Source organism: Talpa europaea (genome assembly GCF_964194135.1).
Source record: "Talpa europaea genome assembly, chromosome: 14".
Taxonomy (NCBI): Eukaryota; Metazoa; Chordata; class Mammalia; order Eulipotyphla; family Talpidae; genus Talpa; species Talpa europaea.
The window spans coordinates 23,698,806-23,725,406 of record NC_140082.1 but is presented as its reverse complement, the minus strand read 5'-3'; the positions used below and the strand labels follow the sequence as shown (position 1 = coordinate 23,725,406).

At 39.8% G+C, this 26,601-nt stretch overlaps 1 protein-coding gene across 1 annotated transcript in view; it reads left to right on the top strand.

The window, feature by feature from the left end:
* MLLT10 (MLLT10 histone lysine methyltransferase DOT1L cofactor) overlaps positions 1–26,601 on the top strand; it is a gene marked incomplete at both ends in the record, with an annotated part of 193,663 nt that overhangs the window by 49,190 nt on the left and 117,872 nt on the right. The window contains 4 exons of the mRNA XM_084254011.1: positions 19,579–19,688; positions 23,081–23,188; positions 25,324–25,376; positions 26,467–26,583. Of these exons, the coding sequence (XP_084110137.1) occupies positions 19,579–19,688; positions 23,081–23,188; positions 25,324–25,376; positions 26,467–26,583 (388 nt within the window). The remainder of the gene's footprint in view (positions 1–19,578; positions 19,689–23,080; positions 23,189–25,323; positions 25,377–26,466; positions 26,584–26,601) is intronic.

Genomic DNA, 26,601 nt, shown 5'->3' with positions numbered 1-26,601 from the left:
CAAATTTTCCTGATTGGAGCCTCCCCGGTGGCGCAGCAGTTGAGCGCTGGGTTGCAAGGCTGCCCGCGGCCTCTGCGGCGCCGGTTCGATCCCCGGCTGCTCCCCGGCCACCGGAGGAGGGTCCCACGTGGTGCGCAGACCTCTCCTGCCGGCCCGCTGCTCCCCTCAGCAGTGTACTTCGGTCCTTCTGCCTGCTCTGCTCACCGCTCTGGCTCTGGTGAATTCTCTCACCCTCCCGCGCTTCTGACTGTACCCAGTGCATGTATAAACGAAACAAACAAACAAAACAAAATAAATAAATAAAATAAAAAAAAAAAGAGATTGAATATGTCAAAAAAAAACAAAAAACACAAATTTTCCTGATTGTCTTCTAAATGTTTTTAAAAAAGTTGTTAGAACCAGAATCCAAATAAGGTCCATATGTTAGATCCAACTAAGTTATATACATTGCAGTTACTTGATTTTAATTGATTACTCTTTGTAATCTTGTTCCCTTTTTCTTTTGCTTTGTTGGTTTACTTGTTGAAAAACCTGAGTCATTTGTCTTATAGCAGATTTTATTGATTGCATCTTTTAAAAAATTAGATAAATTTTTATTGGGATATTATTTTGATTACATTTTAGGATTATGTGTGTGTGGTTGACATGTAGGTTTGTTCCAGGTATTCTCTATACACTCGTAGTTGTATTCTACAGGCATGATTATATTTAGTTTTTTGTGTGGGTAGGCAGGTATATGATGTTTGATAATTTTTTTGTGATGTTGGCGGCTATTGATTAGTATCTAGATGTATACTGTTTTATTTAATACAGGTGGAATAAGTTGTGATATTCTGTCATTATTTCACATATTAGCAGAACTACTTCTATAAAGAAAATCTTTTCCTTATCAACTCTTTTGTTGTCCTGAAGTGGTTTGTGAAGATGGACAGAATAACACATTATTTTGTTTTCCTGAAAACACAGGTAAAGCACATAGTATAAAATTAACCATCTTAATGTGTACAGTAAATCCTCAATGTCATCATTAAATTAAGTCTTTGGGTACTGACTTTAAATGAAATGACGTAAAAAGAAAACACTCTCTCAAATAATGTCCTTTTATTAATGTTGGTTGGGATTTTTTCCCTCAATTTAATAACATAGTGATGTTGAACAAAATGACATTAATTGAGGACCTGCTGTACAGTTCAGTGGATTTACTACTTTTATAATGTATAACTTCCACCTTTGTCAATTTCCAAAACATTTTTGTCACCCTAAAAGAAAGTCACTCTGCATTACAACTCTCCCTACCCCAAACCCCTGGCAACCACCCTTCTGTTTTTTGTCTCTATGGGTTTTCTTATTTTGGATATCCTACATAAATAAAATCACGTAATGTTTGACCTTCTGAATCAGGCTTTTTTTTTTTAATGATTTATTTATGCATACAAGAACTGGGGTACAGGCCAGAGGTGCGGGAGGATGAGAGGATTCACCAGAGATAGAGTGGGGAACAGAACAGGTGGATTGACTGAAATACACTGCTGAGGGGAGCAGTGGACGAGACAGGAGAGGTCTGCTGTGCCATGTGGGTCAGCTCCCTGGCCAGAGCTCTCATGTTGCAGTGGTTGTGGGTAGCTTCATAGTGCTGTGTCCTAACCCCTTGCACCACCCTGGAGGCCCCCAAATCTGGCTTCTTTTACTTAGCACAATGTTTTTCTTTTTCTTTCCATCTATCTATCTATCTATCTATCTATCTATCTATCTATCTATCTATCTATCTATCTATCTATCTATCTATCTATCTATACATACATACATACATACATACATACATACAAGCACTGGGTACAATCAGAAGCGCGGGAGGGTGAGAGAATTCACCAGAGCCAGAGCCGGGAGCAGAGCAGGCAGAAGGACTGAAGCACACTGCTGAGGGGAGCAGCGGGCGGCAGGAGAGGTCTGCGTGCCATGTGGGACCCTCCTCCAGTGGCCGGGGAGCAGCCGGGGATCGAACTGGCGCTGCAGAGGCTGTGGGCAGCTTCACAACCCTTCACTCAACCGCTGCGCCACTGGGGAGGCCCCCGCCTTTTTTTAAGATTTATTTATTTATGCATACAGGAGCTGGGGTATAGGCCAGAGTTCTGGGGGTTGAGAGCATTCACCAGAGACAGAGTGAAGAGCAGAACAGGCAGATTGACCAAAGTACACTGCTGAGGGGAGCAGCAGGTGAGTCAGGAGAGGTCTGCTGTGTTATGTGGGTAGCTCGCTGGCCAGGGATTGAACTCATGCTGCAGTGGCTGAGGATAGCTTCACAGGTTGTGTCTTAATCCCTTGTGCCACCAGGGAGGCCCAGCACAATGTTTCTCTTACAGGGCATCCCTAAGGGAAATTCAGGGATTGTTCTGAGTATGAATCCATGCCCATGTGATAAGACCCAAAAGCGGATAACACAGAGAAATTTAAACAAAACAGGTTTATTTACAGGCAGAGTAGTTCCTCTGCTCAGGAAGTCTGCTTCATGCCTTGTAGTCCCAGGCCCTTGAGATCTTGTTGGCATGGATCTCGGGGTGGAGTTGGTTTGTTCCTCATTGTTCCCACTGACATTATTAAGACTCATCCATGTTGTAGCTTATACTGGAGTACTTCGTTTTTCTTTATGAATGAATAATATTCTGCTGTGTGCGTGTGCATGTATGTGTGTGTGCGTGTGTGTATATATATATATATTACATTTTATTTATCTTTTCATTTGTTGTAGGACATTTGGATTTTCCAGTTTGTTGGCTGTAGTTAATGTGTTGCTCTGAACATTGGTGTTAAAAGTACAAAAGTAATTGTTTGAGCCTCTTCAATTTCTTTGAGTGTCATTGAAGGTTTTATATGGTGATTCTATGTCTAATTAAGCGAGGGATGAAGGGCTGCACTTGTACATTCCTACCAGGAGTATGAGGGATTCAATTTCTTTTCACCAACCCTTACAATTTTCTGAATGTTTTATGATACAGTCATTCTAGTGTGTATGATGTGGTATCTCTGTGTGTGCATGTGTGTGTTTGTTTGTGTGTGTTTTAAGATTCATTTTTATTTATTTTGTGTAGAAGACCTGGGTGTCATATAGGTTATCTAATTTCATGGTGTATAGTTTATTTTTGTAAGGTCAGTGGTAGTGTATGCATTTTCTTTTTTTTTTTTTCTTTTTTTTAATAGAGGCATGCTTTATTTATTTATTTGTTTGTTTGTTTGTTTTTATACATGCACTGGGTACAGTCAGAAGCACGGGAGGGTGAGAGAATTCACCAGAGCCAGAGCGGGGAGCAGAGCAGGCAGAAGGACCGAAGTACACTGCTGAGGGGAGCAGCGGGCGGCAGGAGAGGTCTGCGCGCCGTGTGGGACCCTCCTCAGGTGGCGGGGGAGCAGCCGGGGATCGAACCGGCTCCTTGGGCACGGGCAGCTTCGCAACCCAGCGCTCAACCGCTGCGCCACCAGGGAGGCCCGTGTATGCATTTTCATTTGACTTTAGTAATTTGAGTCTTCTGATTTTGGGGGTCAAAAAGTCTCAATTTTGTTGATCTTTTCAAAGACCTTTTGGTTTTATTGATTGTCTCTTATTTTTAAATTTTATTTTCTCTAATCTTTATTATTTAATTGAAAGTTTTTCCCACTCTAATCTTTCCTTCTACTGGTGTTGGGTTAATCTGCTATTTTCCCTCTAGCTCCTTAAGGTATTTATTTATTTGAGAGCTTCTTTGTTTAAAAATAAATTTATTGGTGGGCTTCCTTGGTGGCGCAGGCGGTTGAGCACCACAGTGTGAAGCTGTCCACAGCTTCTGCAGCATGGGTTCAATCCCAGCCAGCCGGCGAGAATCCCACATGGTGTGGCAGACCTCTCCTGTCTCTCCCGCTGCTCCCCTCAGCAGTGTATTTCGTCAGTCTGCCTGTTTTGTTCCCCGCTCTGTCTCTGGTGAATCCTTTCACCCTCCCGCGCATCTGGCCTGTACGCCGGTTCTTGTATAAATAAAAAATCTTTAAAATAAACAAACAAATAGATTGGAATATAGCTTATATAACCCCAGCACCTATCTTTCATAGCAAAGGTGTTTATAGGTGTAAATTCCCTTTTTTTCTTTTAATATATCTAAAAAAAATTTTTGTGTGTGTGTGAACTGGAGTGTAGGCCAGAGGTGTGGGATGTGGGGGTGAGAGGATTCGCCAGAGACAGAGTGAAGAGCATAAGTTTCCTTTATGTGAAATAATCATTCATATTCTTTTTAAAAAAAGATTTATTTATTTGGGCCTCCCTGGTGGCGCAAGGGGTTAAGATGCAACCTATGAAGCTAACCGCAGACTCTGCTACACAATCCCCGGCCAGGGAACAACCCACATGGCACAGCAGACCTCTCTTGACTCGCCCACTGCTCCCCTCAGCAGTGTACTTCGGTCAATCTGTTCTGTTCCCCACTCTGTCTCTGGTGAATCCTCTCACCCCCTTATCTCTGGCCTATACCCCAGCTCTTGTATGCATAAAGAACTAAATTCAAAAAAAGATTTATTTATTTATCCATACAGGAATGGGGGTACAGGTCAGAGGCATGGAAGGGTGAGGGAATTCACCAGAGACAGAGCAGGGAGCAGAACAGGCAGACCGACCAAAAGCACTGATGAGGGGAGTAGCTGGAGAGACAGGAGAGGTCTGCCATGCCATGTGGTTATCTCCCTGGCTGGCAGGGAATTGAACCCATGCTGCAGAGGCTGCAGACAGCTCCCCAGCGCTGTGCTCAATCTGCTGCGCCACTGGGTAGGCCCAATAAAGTTTTATGATTTCTGTTCAGAGCTCTTTTTTATCTTTTGTTGTGCTTATTCCTAGCTACTTGATCTTTTTTTTGGGTATTTTTAAAGTTATTGTTCCTCTTATTTAGAAATGTAAATTTTTGTATTTTTATCTTCCAGTTACCTTGGCATATACTTCTTTTCTAAAAATTTGTCATTATATTATCTTGGGTTTTCTATGTAGAAATTTATGATATCTGTATATGACATTTCATTTCTTATATATTAATTTCTTTAACTCTTAAAGATTTATTATTTATGTATATAAGAACTGGGGTGCAGGCCAGAGGTGTGGGGAGTGAGAGGATTCACCAGAGACAGAGTGGGGAGCAGAACAGGCAGATGGACTGAAATACACTGCTGAGGGGCGGAGCAGTGGGTCAGACAGGAGAGCTCTGCTGTGCCATGTAGGTAGCTCCCTGCCCAGGGATCGAACTCATGCTGCAGTGGCTGTGCGTAGCTTCATAGATTGCATCTTAACCCCTTGTGCCACCAGGGAGGCCCTCATTTCTTTCACTCTTAAATTTGCTTCACACTTTTCCCCACCATGCAATCACTGACCTCCACATGACTGATTCAGTTCTCAGTCTTCATCTTACTTGATACTAGCCGTAGCTGATAAAGTTGATCTCTCTCCCTCTTTACCCCTCTTCCCCTTTTCCTTCCTCCCTTTTGTTACTTTTCCTTACCTTTAGCTGGAGCTGAGAGATACTTAGGTAGTAATGCAGTATTAGGAAAGGATAAACAATTATCTTCTCATAAAAACACCTGCTTCTTTCATGCCCTGTACTGCTGCTGCTGCATTCCTTCCCAGTCTGAAAATTCCCACTTCCTTCTTTATTTCTATTTTCCCCACTGCAGTGACTTGGGTTTCCATATCGCTTTCCAACCCCCCCTTCCTTTCAACCTTAGAGCCCCCAGAATGTTATTGATGTCCACAAGTTGTTGAAAATATTTTATGTTGTTGAATTGTCTATGTGAATGTTTATCATTTGCTTTTATCATTCTGACGTACTTTGCTGCACACAATTCTCTCAAATTCCCTCCATTTTGTTGAAAATAACTGTATTTCATTCCCTTTTTATGGCAGTATAATACTCCATGATGTGTTTGTACCACATCTTATTGATCCATTTGTCCACTGAAGGAGATTGAGGCTGCTTTCGTGTCCTAGCTTTTGGAAATAATGCTGCTGTAATATTGTGAAATATAGGGGTTTTTCGTCGTTGGTGTTGGCTTCGTATTCTGTGCATATATGTCCAAGAGTGAAATTGCTAAATTATATGGTATTTCCATTTTTAATTTGTAAAGATAAATCCATATTGTTTTCCATAATGGTTTATCAGTTTATATTTTCCTTTTTTTTTTTTTTAAAGATTTATTTATTTATTTATACAAACACTGGGTACAGTCAGAAGCGCGGGAGGGTGAGAGAATTCACCAGAGCCAGAGCAGAGAACAGAACAGGCAGACTGACAAAGTACACTGCTGAGGGGAGCAGCAGGTGGCAGGAGCGGTCTGTGTGCCATGTGGGACCCTCTCTCGGAGGCCGGGTATCGAGCTGGAGCTACAGAGGCTGCGGGTAGCATTGCAGCCCAGCGCTCAACTGCTGTGCCACCAGGGAGGCCCAGTTTACGTTTTCACCAACAGTCTAATTGAGTTGCTCTTTTCCACATTCTCCATTCTCTTCAGCACTTGGTAGGGGTTTATTTAATGTGTCATTCTCATGGATGTGAGGTGGTACCTCATTGTAGGTTTTATTTTTTTTATTTTTTAAAAGATTTTATTTATTTATACAAGAACTGGGATACAGGTCTGAGACATGGGAGGGTGATAGAATTCTCCAGAGACAGAGCGGGGAGCAGAACAGGCAGATGGACCAAAGACACTGCTGAGGGGAGCAGCGGGTGAGATAGGAGAGGTCTGCCGCACCATGTGGGTTTCTCCCTGGCCGTCCGGTAATCAAACCCGTGCTGCAGAGGCTGCAGACAGCTTCACAGCGTGGCACTCAACCCACTGCACCACCAGGGAGGCCCCTCATTGTAGTTTTAATGTGCATCTCATTAAAAGTGATGATGAATATTTTTTCGTATGTCTTTGGGTGTTCTGGATATCCTCTTAGGTGAATAGTCTGTTTATGTGCTGCCCATTCATTAATTGGGTTATTTGGTTTTTTTGGTTAGATATTATTCCTTTATCATTTATATGTGCTATGCATATTTTCTCCCATTCAGTAGGGGTCATTTTAATCATCTTTCATTTTCTTTTGCAGTGAAGTAGAAGCTTTTTAACTTGAGGTTATCCCATTTTTTATTTTAGTTTTTTATTCCCTTGCCTTAGGGTCGAGTCACCAAAAATATCTTTATTGTTGTTAGCAGGGAATGTGTTGCTAATGTTTTCTTCTATGTATTTGATTGTTTCAGGTCTTATATCTAAATCTTAATTTTATCCACTTGGAATTTATTTTTTGTGTATGGTGTTAGCAAGTAATCCAACTTCATTCTTTCATGTATATTTTTCTAATTTTCCCAGCACCATTCATTAAAGAAACTGTTTTTCCCGTATATCATTGTTATGGATGGTTAATCATAGATTATGTGCTGGTATATGCATGGATTTTTTCCTCCCTGGGACTTAGTTTCTCTTCCATTGGTCTACATAACTACTTTATTACTAATACCATTTGTTAATACTGTTACTTTATAACAAAGTTAATAGATAAAATGATAACTCCATTTCTGTCCTTATTTCTTAGGGTCGCTTTTGCGATTTGTGGAATTTTGTTGGTGCCATATGAATTTCAGTATTTTGTGTTCTGTTTCTTTGAAAAATATTGCTGGGATTTTGATGATGAGTGTATTGAAATCCATCTCTTTAATATCTCTATAAAAGTCCTTTAATAACATCTTGTAGCTCCTGGGCCTCCCCCGATGGTGCAGGCGGTTGAGTGCAGTGCTGTGAAGCTGTCTGCAGCCTCTACAGTGCTGGTTCGATCCCAGCCGGCCGGTGAGGGTCGCAGATGGCACGGCAGACCTCTTCTGTTGTGCCCGCTGTTCCCCTCAGCAGTGTATTTCAGTCAGTCTGCCTGTTCTGTTCCCTGCTCTGTCTCTGGTGAATCCTTTCACCCTCCGCGAATCTGGCCTGTACCCCGGCTTTAGTGGAAATAAATAAATAAATAATTAAAAAAAAATCTTGTAGCTCTTGTATAGTTCTCTTGCCGTTATTAGGTTGATTCTGATGTATTTATTTGTTCTTTTGGAGCAATTATAGTTATTTTCTTAATTTACTTTGCCTTTGATTCACGGTATATTAAAAACTGTGGATTTTTGTATGTTGATTTTGTAGCCTCCCATTTTGCTGTATTCATTTATTGTTTCTAATAACTTTTTTTTAAAGATTTATTTATGCATACAAGAACTGGTGTACAGACCAGAGGTGTGGGGGCTGAGAGGATTCACCAGAGACACAGAGGGGAACAGAACAGGCAGATTGACTGAAATACACTGCTGAGGGGAGCAGCGGGTGAGTCAGGAGAGGTCTGCTGCACAGTGTGGGTAGCTCCCTGGCTAGGGATCGAACGCGTGCTGCAGTGGCTGTGGATAGCTTCATAGGTTGCATCTTAACCCCTTGCGCCACCAGGGAGGCCCTGTTTCTAGTAACTTTTTGATGGAGTCTTTAGGATCTTTTTTTTTTTTTTATGTATTTATTTAATTTTTTAAAATTAAAGAAGAACCCAGGGTACAGGCCAGATTCGTGGGAGGGTGAGAGGATTTACCAGAGACAGAACAGGGAACAGAACAGACAGACTGACGAAATTCACTGCTGAGGGGAGCAGGGGGTGCGACAGGAGAGGTCTGCTACACCATGTGGGACTCTCGCCTGCGGGCTGGGGTCGAAACCACATTGCAGAGGCTGTGGACAGCTTCACAGTGTGGCACTCAACCCGCTGTGCCACCGGGGAAGTCCTTTGGGATCTTTTATATATAACATACCATCTGTGAATAATCATAGTTTCACTTCCTTTTTACTTGAATCCCCTTTATTTCATATGTTTGTCTGATAGGTCTGGCCCAAACCTCTAGTGACAGTGAGCAGCTCGTTTTGTGCTTGATCTTTTGGGGAAAAACTTTCAGTTTTTTACTGTTGAGTATCATATTGATTTTTGGCTTGTGATACATGACCTTTATTATATTGAGATAAGTTCTTTCTTGTTCCGTCTTTTTTTTTTTAAAGATTTATTTATTTATTTATTTTAAGCAAAGTACTGGGTACAGTCAGAAGCACGGGAAGGTAAGAGAATTCACCAGAGCCAGAGTGGGGAGCAGAACAGGTAGACTGACGAAGTACACTGCTGAGGAGAGCAGCCGATGCGGCAAGAGAGGTCTGCATGCCATGTGGGACCCTTGCCGGTGGCCGGGATTGAACCGGTGCTGCAGAGGCTGCGGGCAGCTTCACAGCCCAACGCTCAACCGCTGTGCCACCGGGGAGGCCCCTCTAGTTCCATCTTAGATTTTTTTAAAAATCATAAATGGGTACTGAATCTTATCAAGTACGTTCTGTGTATCTGTTGATGCATCATGATTTTTATGTTTACATTTGTTGGTAAAATATATTACATTGATTTGTGTGTAATAAGCCATTCTTTCATACCTAGGATAAATCCCACTTATCATGGTGTATAATTTTTGTGATACACTTTTGAATTTGATTTGCTAATATTTTGTTGAAAATTTTTTCTGTTGTTCATCAGGGAAATTGGTGTATAATTTTCTTGGCTGTCTTTGTCTAGTTTTGGTATTTAGGTAATGCTGGCATTATAAAATATGTGAGGGAGCATTGTTTTTCTTGGGTTTTAAAACCATTTAAGCAAGTGGCATTAGTTCTTTATTTTTTTTTGTTAAAAGATTTTTTTTTAAAGATTTATTTATTTTTATTTATTTATACAAGCACTGGGTACAGTCAGAAGTGCGGGAGGGAGAGAGAATTCACCAGAGCCAGAGTGGGGAGCAGAGCAGGCAGAAGGACTGAAGTATACTACTGAGGGGAGCAGCAGGTGGCAGGAGAGGTCTGCGTGCCATGTGGGACCCTCCTCTGGTGGCCGGGGAGCAGCCTGGGATCGAACCAGCGCTGCAGAGGCTGCGGGCAGCTTCGCAACCCAACGCTCAACTGCTGCGCCACTGGGGGGGGGGGGGGGCTGAAGTTCTTTAAAAGTTTGATAGAATTCTTTTGTAAAGCTATTACATGTGTTCTAGGCTTTTGTTTTTCAGAAGACTTTTTTAAATTACTGTTTCATTTTTCATGTTTGTGATCAGTTCATTTTCAGCTATATCTTCCTGGATTAGTCTTGGTGGATTATGCTGGCCTTGAAATGGATCCATTCAAGGCTATCAAATTTATTGGCATATAGTTATTCATAGTACTCTCTTGATTTTTGGTATTTCTGACTATCTGTAGTGATTTCTCCTCTTTCATTTGTGATTTTGTATATTAATATTTATTCTCTCCTTTTTTTGGTTAGCCTAGTTAGAGGTCTATCTATTTTGTTTATTTTTTAAAAAGATTTAGTTATGTATGCATACAAGACAGAGGGGCACAGGATAGAGGTATGTGGGGTGAGAGGACCCATCAGAGACAGTGTGGGGAGAAGAACAGGCAGATCTACTGAAATACACTGCTAAGGGGAGCAGCGGGCAAGGCAGGAGAGGTCTGCCATGTGGGTAAGCTCCCTGGCTGGGGATCGAACTCCTGCTGCAGTGGCTGAGGACAGCTTGATAGGGCTGTCCTTTTAATCCCTGTGCCACCAGGGAGGCCCCTATTTTGATTATCTTCTTGAAGAACCAACTTTTAGTTTCATTGGCTATTTTTGTGTGGTGCCGAGACTAATCTTTTGGATCTCTATTTCATTTATTTTCACTCTTATTTTATTATTTCCTTATTTCTGCTAACTTTTGATCTTATTTTTTCCTTCTTTTTCAAGTTCCTTTAGAGGTGAAATTAGGTTGTTTAGAATTTTTCTTTTTTTTTTTTTTTTAAATATGGGCTTGTATTGCAATTATTTCCCCCCTTAACTCTGCTTTTGTGCATCCCATAGATTCTGGTCATTTGTATCACCATTTTCATTAGTCAAACTTTTAATTTTTTTTTAAATGGTTTGTTTATGTATTCAAGAACTGGTGTACAGGCCCAGAGGTGTGAGGGGTGAGAGCATTTACCAGAGACAGAGCGGGGAGCAGAACAGGTGGACTGACTGAAATAACTGCTGAGGGGAGCAGTGGGCAAGGCAGGAAAGGTTTGCTGCACCGTGTGGGTCACCTCCCTGGCTGGGGACCAAACTTGTGCTACAGTGGAGGACAGCTTCACAGCGCTGCATCTTAACCTCTTGCGCCACCAGGGAGGCCCTATTAGTCAAACTTCTTAAATTTCTGCTTTGACTTTCTTTTTTATTCAATTTCTATACAGCATGTTGTTTAATCTCTATGTATTCAGTTTTTCCCTATTTCTAGTTTTATGTCATTGTGGTCAGAGAAGGTACTAGACACAATTTCAGTCTTTATGTTTTTTATTACTAATTTGATTTGTGTACTAAGGTATGGTCGCTTCATGAAAGTGTTCCATGTGCACTTGAAATAATGTGTATACAGCAGTTTTTAGGTGAATGTTCCGTAGTTATCTGTTAGACCTATTTGTTCTAGCTTCTCATTTAAAGCTGTTAGTTCCTTATTTATCCTTTGTCTTGTTGATATGTCTATTATTGTAATTGGGGTATTTAGGTCCCCTAGTATTATTGTGTTATCAAAATCTTCTTTTGGTTCTGTTATTGTCTTATGTATCTCTGTGCTCCACCATTTGGTGCATATATATTTATGAATGTTACTGCTTTTTGTTATATAAGATGCTTAGTCATAATATGGTATATTTATTTCTTATTATATTTCTTTACCGTTCTTTCAAGCTCATTAATTTTCTCCATTATTTCTGTCTGTATGCTATTGATAACCTCAATTTTATTTTTAAATTCAGCTAAATTTTTTTTTTTTAAGATTTATTTATTTATGAACACAAGAGCTGGGGTACAGGCCACAGGTATGGGGGGGTGAGAGGATTCACCAGAGACAGAGTAGAGATCAGAACAGGCAGATCGAATGAAATACACTGTTGAGGGGAGCAGCAGGTGAGTCAGGAGAGGTCTGCTGTGCCATGTGGGTTGCTCCCTGGCCAGGTTTCGAACTCGTGCTGCAGAGGCTGTGGATTGCTTCATAGTGCGGTGCTTAACCCCTTGCACCACCAGAGAGGCCCGATTTTGTATGTTTTTAGTAGATAATTTTCCAGCTGTTGTTTTTATACCTGTTGGAGTAGTCAAGAGCTGGTACTGACAAAAGATGACCAGGGCAATAGGGATCAAAAGATTACCCCCAGTTGACTCATAAATTTGAATTTTGTGCTGTGAAGTGTTTCATTGTGGGGATTGGCAAATGTTTTGGATATATCAGTAGTAGCCTCTTCTATAAGGAAGTACAGGTGCGCTAACCTGATTCAGGCTACAGCTATTCTGTGTTATGAGCTCCATGTTCAAGCTGGTAGTCCTTGTCCTGTGCCCCCAACCTCAGCAGCTATCCATCAGTGCAGCCTACATCCTGAGTGTCTGCTCCTGCATTTCCTTATCCAGTGCAGTGCCTGGTCTTTAGAGCTCCACTCTTGGTGTGTGCCTGAGTCAGTAGCCGTAGGGGGCTCTGTACCACTGCATCTACTTTTCTGTCTTGTGAGTTGTACTGCCCAATTATCACTAAACAGAGTTCACTTAAAGTTTTTCCTGCCTCTTTTGTCAGATCAGTGTTCCTATTGTGTACAATGACAGTTATTTTTTTTCCTGAAGTTTTTTTGCGGGGGCTTTGCATTACATCAGTTTTTGTTGTGTGTGTTTGGAGGAGGTCAGTCCAGTGTCTTCACTCTGCCACTGTCTTGCTGGACTCCCATTCTTTCTTTCTTTGAGCACTTATTTTATTCTGTTAATAGGACACTACTCTTCTTTTCTTCCAACCTTATTGACCATCCTTATTTTCTTGATTTTCCTCTTGTAGACGTTAATCTGTAAGTAATAGAGTGTTTCAGGATGTAGACCTTGTACATTTACAAAGTGAAGCTTATTATCAAAGCTTTAAAAAACATTTATGGTATATACTGAAACCCTCCAAATATTTAGCCCTAACCATTCTTTCTTTCTAGACCTCTGGAGAATACATGTCAAGTTACCTTACCTTATTTCCTTAAATAGTAGGTAACCTTAAACTAACATGGGCATCTGAACTCTAATTTCTCATTTCACTTTCTTACCCTGCCTGCTTTAGTAAATGGAAGATCAGTCTTTTCAGCTGTCTACAGAACTATGTGAATCTCCGCCCTGCCAATCTTTCTATAATTGTCCCTATAAAATCTTCCTGTTTTTCCTCCTTATGCCTTCTTCTTGAATATGACATAAAGATCTCAAGTCAACATTCTGTCTTTGATACCTCAATAAGCTAGAAAAAGAACAAACTAAATTGAAAGTGAGCAGAAAAAAGGAAATAACAAAGATTAGAGCTGAGAACACTGAAAATGAATAGGGGAAGAAGTCAATAAAATTAAGAGTGTTTTTTTTTTAAGTAGTATTTTTGAAAAGATCAACAAAGTGGATAAACTTAGCCACATTGTGAAAAAAGAAGACTCAAATGATTAGAATTAGAGAAGAGGGGTGATACTGTATTATTATAAAAGGCTGGGATCTTTTTTTTAATAGAGGCATGTTTTATTTATTTATTTGTTTGTTTGTTTGTTTATACATGCACTGGGTACAGTCAGAAGCGCGGGAGGGTGAGAGAATTCACCAGAGCCAGAGCGGGGAGCAGAGCAGGCAGAAGGACTGAAGCACACTGCTGAGGGGAGCAGCGGGCAGCAGGAGAGGTCTGCATGCCATGTGGGACTCTCCTCCGGTGGCCGGGGAGCAGCCGGGGATCGAACCGGCGCCGCAGAGGCCGCGGGCAGCTTCGCAACCCAGTGCTCAACCACTGCGCCACCAGGGAGGCCCGATACTGTATTATTATAGACTAGTATTCCTGATAAATATTGATGTAAAAATTCTCAACAAAATGTTAGCTAACCAGATCCAGTAGCGCATGAAAAAGATCATATGTATCGACTAAGTGGAATTTATTCCCAGAGTGTAAGAATAGCTTATCATAAGAAAATTAATGCAGTTTGCTATATTAATAGAATGTAGCACAAAGCCCACACAGTCTTCTCCACTGGTGCAAAAAAAGCATTTGAAGGAAATCTAGCACCCTTTCATGATAAATAATCTTAACAAGCCAGGAATAAAAGGAAACTTCCTCAGCATGTATGTAAAAGCTGTATATGAAAAGTCCATAGCTAGCATCATACTCAGTAGTGAAAGATTTTTCTCTAAGAGTGGGAAAAAGGCAAGGATGCCTTGTAACCATTCCTCCTTCCTCACACCACCTCCACTTTATGCAGCCATTTAATCTACTCTTTACACTACCGTGTTCTGGATATTTTATATAAATGGAACCATACTGGGCCTCCCTGGTGGCGCAGTAATTAAAGCCAGTGCTATTGAGCTATCCCCAGCCACTGCAGCAGAGTTCTATACCCCGCTGGTCAGGGAGAAACCCACATGGTGCAGCAGACCTCTCCTATTTTACACGCTGCTCCTCTCAATAGTATATTTCAGTCGATCTGCCTGTTCTGCTCCCCACTCTGTCTCTGGTGACTCCTCTCACCCCCTGCACCTCTGGCCTACACCCCAGTTCTTGTATGCATAAATAAATCTTCTGAATAACACAAACAAACAAACAAACAAACAAATAAATAAATGGAATCATGCACTCTGTCTTGTTGCTTTAACATGGCATATGATTTTAGTACATTTCTTTGAATTGTTAAATGATGTCCTAATTTTAATCATATTTATTCATTCAACACTATATATTTGGATTGTTTCTTCTTTTTGGCTATATTAATAATAGTGCTTTAAACATTTACTTACAAGTATTTTTGTTGCAAATATGTTTTATTTTCTCAAAAGTAGAATTCTTAGGTCGTGTGTTCTGGGTTTTTTTTTTTTTTTAGAATCTGCCAATCTCTTTCTAAATGTAACATTTCATATTTACAGTACTAGTATATTAGTTGTATTTTTCTACCTTTTAATGTTTGTCTTTTTGATTTTCTTTGTTAAAGATTTATTTTATTTGTACAAGAACTGGGGTACAGGCCAGATGTGTGGGAGGGTGAGAAGATTCACCAGAGACAGAGTGGGGAGCAGAACAGGCAGATTGACGAAATACACTGTTGAGGGGAGCAGCGGGCGAGACAAGAGAGGTCTGCTGTGCCATGAGGGTAGCTCCCTGGATGGCTGGGACTTGAACCCACACTGCAGAGGCTGTGGACAGCTTCACAGCGCTCTGCTCAACTACCTGCACCACCAGGGAGGCCCTGTCTTTTTGATTTTAGGCATCTTGGAGGATATAAAGTGGTATTTCACTTTGGTTTTGATTTGTATTTTTCTAATGACTAATGATGTTAAACATATACTGTTTTGTGTTTATTGACCACTTATTTTTTCCTCATTCTTAAAATCTGTGCCTTATAGTTGGAGTGTTTACTTTATTTACATTTAGTGTGATTAATGATATGGTGAGATTTAAATCTGCCATCCCAATACTTGTTTTTTATTTGTGCCATCTGTTTTTCAGTTTATGGCCTTTTTGGTGAGATTTCTTATGATTCTATTTTATCTTTGTTGTGTTACTAGATTTATGTTTTGTTGTGTTAGTTATTGTCTTAGCATTTAAAGTATACTTCTTTTTTTTAATTCAGCCTACCATCAAATGATATTCATAGATCCTTTACATAATATAATGGGTATGTAGTATAGGTATACGTATACACCCATTTCTCTTTTTATGGTCTTTCTGCAGTCATTGTCATGCATTTATCTTTGTTATAAACCACAATGAATTGTAATTATTTTTGTTTAAGCACTTGTTTACTGCTTAATATGGATCTTTTTTATATCATCTGTGTCTTTACTTTTTGCACATATGGGATGAAATCATTACAACTGTCTTACTTTTTCAGTTAATTATATCATTTGGAATGGTAATGATGCAAATACAAATTCTTTTTTTTAAGTGTAAATTCTTAATTGATTAATTGTTCTCATAGATTTTTTTGTTTCTTTGCATATATGGTAATCTTTTATTAAATTCGAGACATGAATTAATTATACTTTGGGTGCTGGATGTATGAATAAGTGCATGTATGTGTGTATCTAATTATATATACATATATAATTAAAATGGAGGTGATGTGATATTCACATAACATAAAATTAAATATTTTAAATTGAACAACACAGTGGTATTCAGAACATTTACAATCATGTGAAAACACCATCTCTTTAATTTCTAAACTTTTCATCACTTCAAAAGGAAGTCTTGGGCCTCCCCCGGTAGCGCAGTGGTTGAGCGCTGGGCTGTGAAGCTGCCTGCAGCCCCTGCAGCACCGGTTCGATCCCCGGCCACCAGCGAGGGTCCCTCATGGCATGACAGACCTCTCTTGCTGTCCCCCTCAGCAGTGTATTTCGTCAGTCTGCCTGCTCTGCTCCCCGCTCTAGCTCTGGTGAATTCTCTCACCCTCCCGCACTTCTGACTGTACCCAGTGCTTGTATAAATAAATAAATAAATAAATCTTTAAAAAAAAAAAAAAAGGAAGTCTACCCTTTGACCATCTACCCTTTGACCATCTATTATCCTCATTTCTTCTGTGACTCATTGGTTAAGACTATTGTTTAATTTTGCATATTTGTGAATTCTCCATTTTCCTCTTTTTAATAGTTTCTAACTTCATTTCAGTCATGCTGGGGAAAAATCTTGTATGATTTAATTTTTAAAACTTTATTAAAATTTGTTTTCTAATGCAGCCTATCTTTTTTTTTAAGGTTTATTTTTATTTATTTATGCATACAAGAACTTGAGTGTAGGCCACAGATGCGGGAGGTGGGAAGATTCATCAGAGACAGAGTGGGGAGCGAAACAAGCGGATCTACTGAAATATACTGCCGAGGGGAGCAACAGACCTGACAGGAGGGACTGCTGTGCCATGTGGGTTAGCTCCCTGCTTGGGGATTGAACTGGTCCAGCAGTGGCTGGCAGTAACTTGATAGGGCTGAGACTTTAACCCCTGTGCCACCAGGGAGGCCCATAACACTGGGTTTCATTGAATTTTCCATCGACGATTTGCTCTCTTTTGTTTTGGAGTGCTTTTAGGTGTTATTTCAAATACTGCTTTCATGCCTTTTTCTCTCATTTTTTTCCTGGAACTGTATTACATGTGTTTCGACTTGCTTATTCTAGTCATACCTCCTATCTTTTTGTATTTCTAATACTTTTATATTTTTTAGTAAGAGTCTGGTTATTTTGTTCTGACCTATTTTGTTGTTGCTCTCTAATTCTGTTTTTATCTGTGTTTAAATCTCCATTGATTTTTTTTTTAAAGATTTATTTATTTATGCACACAAGAACTGGGGTATAGGCCAGAGGTGTGGGGGTGGTTAGAGGATTCGCCAGAGACAGTGGGGAACAGAACAGGTAGATTAACCGAAGTACACTACTGAGGGGAGCAATGGGTGAGACAGGAGAGGTCTGCTGCGCCATGTGGGTTGTTCCCTGGCTAGCCGGGGATCAAATTCGTGCCGCAGAGGCTGCGGGTAGGTTCATAGGTGGCGTGTTAACCCCTTGTGCCATCAGGGAGGCCCCTCCTCTCCATTGATTTAAACAAATTCTGTATTCTAGAATTTTTATTATTGCTTTCACTTTTTTTTTTTTTTAAAGATTTATTTTTATTTATTTATATAAGCACTGGGTACAGTCAGAAGCGCGGGAGGGTGAGAGAATTCACCAGAGCCAGAGCGGGGTGCAGAGCAGGCAGAAGGACCGAAGTACACTGCTGAGGGGAGCAGCGGGCGGCAGGAGAGGTCTGCGAGCCATGCGGGACCCTCCTCCGGTGGCCGGGGAGCAGCCGGGGATGGAACCGGCGCTGCAGAGGCTGCGGGCAGCTTCGCAACCCAGCGCTCAACCGCTGCGCCACCGGGGAGGCCCTTTCACTTTTTTTTTTTAAAGATTGATTTATTTATGCATACAAGAGATGGAGTGCAGTTCAGAGATGCGGGGGGTGAGAAGATTCCCCAGAGACAGAGCAGGGAACAGACCAGGCAGATGTACTGAAATACACTGCTGAGTGGAGCAGTGGGGGAGAGACAAGAAAGGTCTGCTGTGCCATGTGTTCAGCTCCCTGGCCAGGGATCGAACTCATGCTGCCGTGACTGTGGATAGCTTCATAGTGCTGTGCTTAACCCCTTGCGCCACTAGAGAGGCCCCTGCTTTCACTTCTTTGAAGAAATTTTTTATTTTGTGTTTTATGTATTTGAAACTAATAAGCATACTTATTTTAATGTCAGTATCTAAATCTCCAAAATGCAGACTGTTTTGATATTTTTTTTGTTTCTGCTTACTTTCATTCATGTTGTCATCTTACACATGTTTGGAACTTTTTATTGTGCTGAAAATGAACTAACACAAGACATTGCTGGTAGCCACATTGACATTGTTTTCCTTCAGAGAGGAAATTTGATGTATATTTGGTTCTCTCTGGTTCTTGGGGCATTTGTAATTTAGGATTACATGAATCAAATTTCAGAGTTTGAGTTGATCAAATCCTAGCCTCAGTGTCTTTTATTTTATTGTTGTTCCTGGCTTGCAGCCCTTCATTGTCCATCTGAAGGGGAGTGAGGGACTGAATAGTTCCCCCTTGGTATTAGTTCCCCTATGGAGTCACATCCCTCGTCTTTCAGTCTTCTGAATTTGTCAAAAATACCTTTCACCTGAAATAGACAAATGTCCTCTGGGCAGCAAGAGCTGTGTTCCCTGGACTCATCCTTTTCAGATTTTGAGCCCATAATTCTTCATGATCATATCAGTTCTTTGATACCCTCAGAGATATTTTAAAAATTAAAAAAAATTAACACTTAATATTTGTTGTTAAGATATGTTAAGTGAAAATAGTAAACTAATGAATATTAGTAATACTTGTTTAAAAAATGAGCATTATAAAAGTAAATTTATTGTGCTTCTTAGTAGTAGTTTTGATTTGAATTATAAATCTGCTCTTATAAGAACTGTCAGTGGGGGCCTTCCTGGTGGCGCAGGGGGTTAAGCACCGCACTATGAAGCAGTTCACAGCCTCTGCAGCACGAGTTTGATCCCCAGCCCACCAGGGAGAAAACCACATGGCGAGGCAGACCTCTCCTGCCTCGCCTGCTGCTCCCCTCAGCAGAGTACTTCAGTCTATCTGCCTGCTCTGCACCCCACTCTGTCTCTGGTGACTCCTGCACCCCAAGCCTGTACCCCAGCTCTTGTGTGCATAAATAAATTAATCTTTTTTTAAAAAAAGAAGTGTCAGTGGTAGAATCTCAATTAAAATTTTTTTCTCTTTGTATATGTTACATGCATAATAACTGGAGAAATGATTGAGGAAGGTTTAACAGGAGTGGTTTGACTGTTCTCATGTACTCTAAGTAATTGTTAATAATTGTTAGTATTTCATTGTGTACTTGCTTAAGTAGGCATTTAAGGGATCACTTTAGAATGTTATGATTTTATTTTTGAAAAAGTTTTATTAAAACTGGAAAATGACAATTTATTTTATTTTTAGGTTGGGCTCATGTGGTTTGTGCCCTGTATATTCCAGAGGTACAGTTTGCCAATGTTTCTACAATGGAACCAATTGTTTTACAGTCTGTTCCACATGATCGTTATAATAAGGTAAAATGGATATTTTATTACTGTTTGCATGTAAGTCTTTTGCTTTAAAAATGGGAAGTATAAAGGAATTTTTAGTTTTGTTTTATTGTAGACCTTCATTATAAACTTTAAATTACAAGATCCATATCAGATTTCAGAGGATTTGAAAATATGATAATTATTGTGTTAAACTAGATTTATTTATTAAAATATGTTATTAAGGTTGCAGGAGTACAAAACAAGCAAACAAAACTTTCTACTTTTTATACCAACTTTGGTATTAATTATTCAAACATTTGCAGCATGTATTAATCCTTTTAGATTTGTCTTTTAAGAATTACTGACCTCAATCAGAATCAACAAACAACTATGAACCAGAGACACACTTGGGGCCGGGGGGGGGGGGGGGTAGGTATTGGGGTCAAAATCAGGGGTTTGCAATTGTATGGGGAATATAAAAATAAAAAAAATGAAAAAATTACTGACCTTTTTTATTATTTCAAATACCAAAGTGACACTTAATTTGAATTAATGTTTGTTTTAACATTGATTATGATATCACACATCCTTTCTTTAAAAATAATCCTGTTACAGGGCCTCCCCTGGTGGCGAGGCGGTTGAGCGCTGGGCTTCAAGGCTGCCTGCAGCCTCTGCAGCGCCAGTTCATTCCCCGGCCACCAGCGAGGGTCCCACCAAAAAAAAAAAAAAATTCTGTTACAGTGTGTTATTTGCTCTACTCTCCCAATTTACTTTCTACCTCTGAGATAGGATTTTTGTTTTTGACATTGTTAAGAAAAAAAAGTAATGTTTACTCTCCTCCTTTTTCCTGTGATTTAGCACACATATGTATTATTATTATTTTTATTTACTTTTACATGTTAGATAATTCATCCATTACTGTTTAAATACAGTGTATCTTTAAATAGTGTTATCATTTAATTGACGGTACCTGTTCAATCTGTGAGTGAAAAATGTCATATTGCAGCCAATTCTAAGGTTTCAACTATTTCTGTATATAGCAGTTTATTATGTAAATTAATATTTATTTAAAGATTGGGAAATACCAAATAAATATAGAAAACTGCCAGCAACTATCATAAATCTTTCCATTCAGATCCTTCTAGATGCTTTTTATGCATTTTTAAGGATAGTATAAAATATTGGTTTATATCGCTTATATTGTTTGGTCTGTTTTTAAAACTTACCTTGCATACTTTTTTGGGTCAGCAAATTATATTTTTGAAATTGTTTTGAGTGAGTATGTAGCATGAATACAGAATACCATTAGTCCCGATAATTTTTAATCCAAGGATTCCTTTATTGTTGAAGAACCTCCTTGAGGTTCAGGCCATGTACATATTAATAGAATCTTTTTGTAAGTCAGTATGAACATTTTGGAAGCTTCAAAAATACATTTTATGAAATTGCCCTTCCAGGATGTGTTTTCTGATTTATGCTATGATAATGATACATGAGATTGCTTATAGTCTTCTATCCTATTAAGTGCTCTGTGTAGTACCGTTAAAACAATCTTTGCTATTCTTCTTAGTGAAAAATAATTATAGTGTTAGAATTTTTCTTTTTTTAGGTATTGGTAAAGTCAACTATGTAAAAAAATTTTAAGGTTATTTATGTTTATTAATTGACATTAAAGAGCTCTTCATTTTATTTAATTTTTTAATAAGATTTGTTTATTTGTGCATACAAGAGCTGGGGGTAGAGGCCAGAGATGCGGGGGAGGGGGGGTGAGAGGATTCACCAGAGACAGAGTGGGGAACAGAACAGGCAGACTGACTGAAACACACTGCTGAAGGGAGCAGCAGGTGAGACAAGAGAGGTCTGCTGTGCCATGTGGGTTTCTCCCTGGCTGGGTGGAGATCGAACGTGTGCTGCAGAGGCTGTGGATTGCTTCATAGTGTGGTGCTTAGCCTCTTGTGCTACCAGGGAGGCTCAAGAACTCTTCATTTTAGTACTATAATATTTTTATGTCTTCTTGTAAAGTGTTTTTATATTACAGACATGCCTTTGCCCATATTTATAATTTTTAAATATTTATTTTACTTATTTTTAAAAGACATTTATTCATCGTCACGGACTATATACATTTAGTAATCATCAGCATGAGTGAAAAAAAAATCTATGTTAAAATTCCTTTGCTGGAATGTTTTGTACTTTCTACAGAACAGAAACTAAAATAGCCTGTTATACAATTAGTCACAAATACAGTCCTTGAGTATTTTGTCTATACACATGAGTATTGTCTAGAACATGTCTTCTTTGTAGCAGATAGGCCCTGAGTTCACAAATCTCTTGTAACTTGTAGCTTCCCTGTCACTTCTCTGGCTCTCCTCTGCTGCTCAGATTTATTTCCAGGCAGTTAATTAAAACCTTCTGCCACTGCCATGCCTACTGCTGCTGTTGGAATCACTATAGCCACCTTGGTTTCGTGGTTTGGTGAAGTATTAGGCTCTACTACCACAGGGGCTTGAGCTTCTGCTCCAAAGTTTCCTCCTTTCATGGATCCAAAATCAGAAAATTTGTTGTTGTAATTGCCAAAATCATTGTAGCCTCTACCACTTCCAAAATTGTTTCCATTACCACTGGCAAAGCTGCCTCCATTGTTATAGCTATGATAGCTTTCACTCCACCATGGCTACTGTCCTAATTTCTATAACCTTGTCCACCACTTCCATAGCCTCTCCTCCCTCCAGAGTAACCAGGGCTGCCACCTCCATAACCACCTCATTACATTTTCCACTATAGCCATTCCCATTGCCACCATTGACACTACCACTATGGCTGCCATCAAAGCCACCTCAACCACTTAAGTTTCCTCCATGACCGGAGTTGTCATTCCTGCCAAAATCACCTTCATGATTACTACCAAAGTTTCCAGAAACACTTTGACCTCTTTGGCTGGATACAGCACTGGCTATCTCTTGCTCAGATAGGACTTTCCTTACCTCACAGTTGCAGCCATTCAAAGTACAGTATTTGTGAACAAGTCTTATCTACAGAATCATGGCTATCAAAAGTTAACAAAAGCAAAGTCTGTCTTGCTACTGCTTCCATCAGTTATGATTTCAATCACTTTAGTTTTTCCATCCTGCTCAAAATAATCTCTTTAGGTGATGATCTTCAGTGATGTTACCAGCAAAAATCTTTTTCACAGTTAAGTGGGTAACAGGGGTTTGAGAATCTTCTCTTGACACAGCCCTATTTGGTTCCACAACGCTTCCATCCACCCTGTGTGGCCTTGCATTCATGGCTGCATACACCTTCTTTACTGTGGCACAAGTGACAAACCCAAAGCCTCTGGATCACTTGATGTTTTGATCTCTCATTACTGCACAGTCTATGAGCATTCCCCATTACTCAGAATGACTTCTCAGACACTCGTGGTTGTTTCAAAGCTTAAACCCCTGATGAATAGCTTCTGCAGCTATTCGGGCTCCTTGGGAGACTCTGACTTAGACATGGTGGCCATTGGAAGGAAGAAAGACTTTTATGCTGCTTACTTGGCAAAGAAAACCACCATTTGTTTTTTAACTTTAATTTTGTCTTCATTGTTTTTATTGTTGCTATTCTAGCTTGTTAGTTTTTTTCTAGTACAGAAGTACTAGAAATTTTTTATGTAATTTAGATATTATGCTTACTGTTTTTGCCTTTGATGCCCATGCAAAATATATCTTTCACTACCCCAGAGTACTTTCAAAATTTATTTTTAAAAATAATTGTTTTTCCTTTCAAGTTTGAAATAATTTCAAACTTAGGTAAATACTTTCAAACTTAGGTAAAGGCTGCTTTTATTTATTTTTTTTTTTAGTTTTTAGTTTTTGTTTTTTTATTTTTCTTTTTATTTCTTTTTATTTTTTTAAAGATTTTTTAAAAATAAATTTTATTTTTATATTCCCCATACAATTGCAACCCCCTTATTTTGACCCCAATCCCTCCCCTCCCCACCCTCCACCCCCCATAGAGTGTCTGTGGTTCATAGTTTTTTGTTGATATTGATTTTCATTTTCTTATAGTTATTCATTTTCCTGGTCCCTTATTTAAGTTTTCTAGATTCCTGCTATGAGTGAGACCATCCGGTATTTTTCTTTTTCTTTCTGGCTTATTTCGCTGAGCATGATCCCTTCCAGCGCCATCCATGTTGCTGCAAATTGCATGTGTTTATCTTTTTTGAATGCTGAGTAATATTCCGTGGTGTATATGTACCACATCTTCTTGATGCAGTCATCTGTTTTTGGGCATTTGGGCTGTTTCCAAAGCTTAGCTATTGTAAATAGTGCTGCTATAAACATAGGGGTGCAGGTGCTCTTTGGAATTGATGTTTCTGTGTCCTTTGGGTAAATACCTAGGAGTGGAGGGCCTCCCCGTTGGTGCAGCGGTTGAGCGCTGGGTTGAGAAGCTGCCTGTGGCCTCGGCGGCTCCGGTTCAATCCCCGGCTGCTCCCTGGCCACCGGAGGAGGGTCCCACATGGCGCGCAGACCTCTCCTGCCGCCCGCTGCTCCCCTCAGCAATGTCCTTCGGTCCTTCTGCCTGCTCTGTTCCCCGCTCTGGCTCTGGTGAATTCTCTCACCCTCCCGCACTTCTGACTGTACCGAGTGCTTGTATAAACAAAAACCAACCAACAAACAAATAAATAAAACATGCCTCAAAAAAAAAAAAAAAGAGAAAAAAAATACCTAGGAGTGGAATTGTTGGATCATATGGAAGCTCTATGTTTAGTAGGTCCAGAAATCTCCACACAGCTCTCCACAGTGGTTGGACCAGTTTGCACTCCCACCAACAGTGCAGGAGACTTCCTTTTCTCCACAACCTCGCCAACATTTGTTGTTGCTAGTTTTTTAATATGTGCCATTCTCACTGGTGTGAGATGGTATCTCATGGTAGTTTTGATTTGCATTTCCCTGATGACAAGTGATGTTGAACATTTTTTCATATGCCTGTTGGCCATTTGCATTTCCTCTTCAGAGAAGTTTCTTTTTAGCTCTTCTGCCCATTTTTTGACTGGATTATTTTCTTTGTTGTTGAGTCTCATCAGCTCTTTGCAGATTTTTGTGATCAGTCCTTTATCATTAGTGTTGTGTGCAAAAATGTTCTCCCAGTCGGTGGGGTTTCTCTTTGTTTTTGTTATTGTCTTTTTTGCTATGCAGAAGCTTAAAGGCTGCTTTTAATAGTACAAAGAGCTCTTCCTCTCCTCCATTGTATTAGGATAATACTGACACTTCAGAGTGTATTTCTATATACTTACTGTAAAGCATTACTTTTTCTTGTATGACCAGATTATAACTAACACAATCAGAACATACACTTTTATGCATTATTACTGTCCAATACACAAACCTCATTCATTATTTCTTTCATTTTTGTTCCTGTTTCTCCAATTTTCCTCATAATGTTGTCTATAAAAAGATCACATTGCAGAGACTCTTCAGTCTCTTTTACCTCAAGTATTACTGGTATCCTTGACTTTTGTAGCTTTGATGCTTCTGAAGATTACAGGCTAGTTATTTTGAAGGATGGCCACATATTTGGATTTTTTTTTTTATATTTCTTCATGATTAAGATTATGGTTTTGGTGAGGAATGTCACAGAAGTGATGCTGTGCTGTTCTCCTTGCATCCTATCTGGTGTTATGTGATTTTAGTTTTCCCATTACTGGTGGTACCTTGATCACTTGGTTAAGGTGGTGTCTGCAAGGTTTTTTCACTGTAAGTTAATCTTTTTTCCTGTTTATAATCAATAAGCATTTTGTGGGGATGTACTTTATTTGTAAATATTTGTTCCTTGTGCTTTTTCACTCACTACTTTAGCATCCATTGATGTTTCTTGGTTTTATTAATTACTATAATGTGGCAATTGGTGGTTTTCTGATTCTTTTCCTTTATTTTAAATTTGGCATTCTGCTGTAAGGAAAAACTAACTCAACTCCTCAATTAACTACATTAGCATGGCTATGTGTTTTGCTATTTAATTAATTTTTAAAGATTTTTATTTAAGCACACAAAAACTGGGGTGTAGGCCAGAGGTGCAGAGGGGAGTGAGAGGATCCATCAGAGACAGAGTGGGGAGCAGAACAGATGAATCTACTGAAATACACTGCTCAGGGGAGCAGAAGGCGAGACAAGAATTCTGTTGCCACCATGTGGGTTAGCTCCCTGGCTGGGTATTGAAGTCATGTGGGGATTGAATTCATCCTGCAGTGGCTGGCTATAGCACTGAGACTTTAACCCCTGCGACACCAGAGAGACCATGCTATTTCATTTTGAATAAAATGGGTCACTCATTCTTCATTACTATCATTAATTTTGATACTCTGTATTGTCTCATATTTGGCTAGTGGACAGCTTCAAACTGCTTCTGTGTCTTTTAAAATGTTTCTATTATTCTGGGAGATTTCTTTACTTCTAGGTTTATTGTACCCCTGGAGTCACCACCGTTCTCCAAAGAGTCTTTTCTTTTTTTTTGGAATTCAGTTCTTTATATAAAGTCCCTTGTAAAAACAAAACAGAATAAAAACAAACCAAAGAGGGGCAAGGCAAAGATTTTTAAAAAAGGAGGGAAAGAAAGAAGGGAAGGAAAACAAGGGAGACGACTTATTGCTTGTCCTCAGCTTTCTCCTTGGTGTCTGCCTCGCCCAGCTCCTCGCTCCTTTCCTTCACAGAGAGAGTCTCCAGCTTTTCCACCACTTCCTCAGCATTTTTGTTTCTGCCCAATCCTTTCTTTTCTCTCTCTTCGATCTCTTTCCTGCATTCTTCAAATTTTGTTTTGAATTTCTGTGCATTTTCAGCATTGAGGAAGCGGATGGCCAGCAGCTCTGGCTTGGGGCACTCATCAGCAAAGTCAGCATGAGTGTTCCAGACCCAGGCTCTGTCACTGCCCGCATTCGGCTTCTGCTCCATCATTGGTGTGATGTAATGGTTGG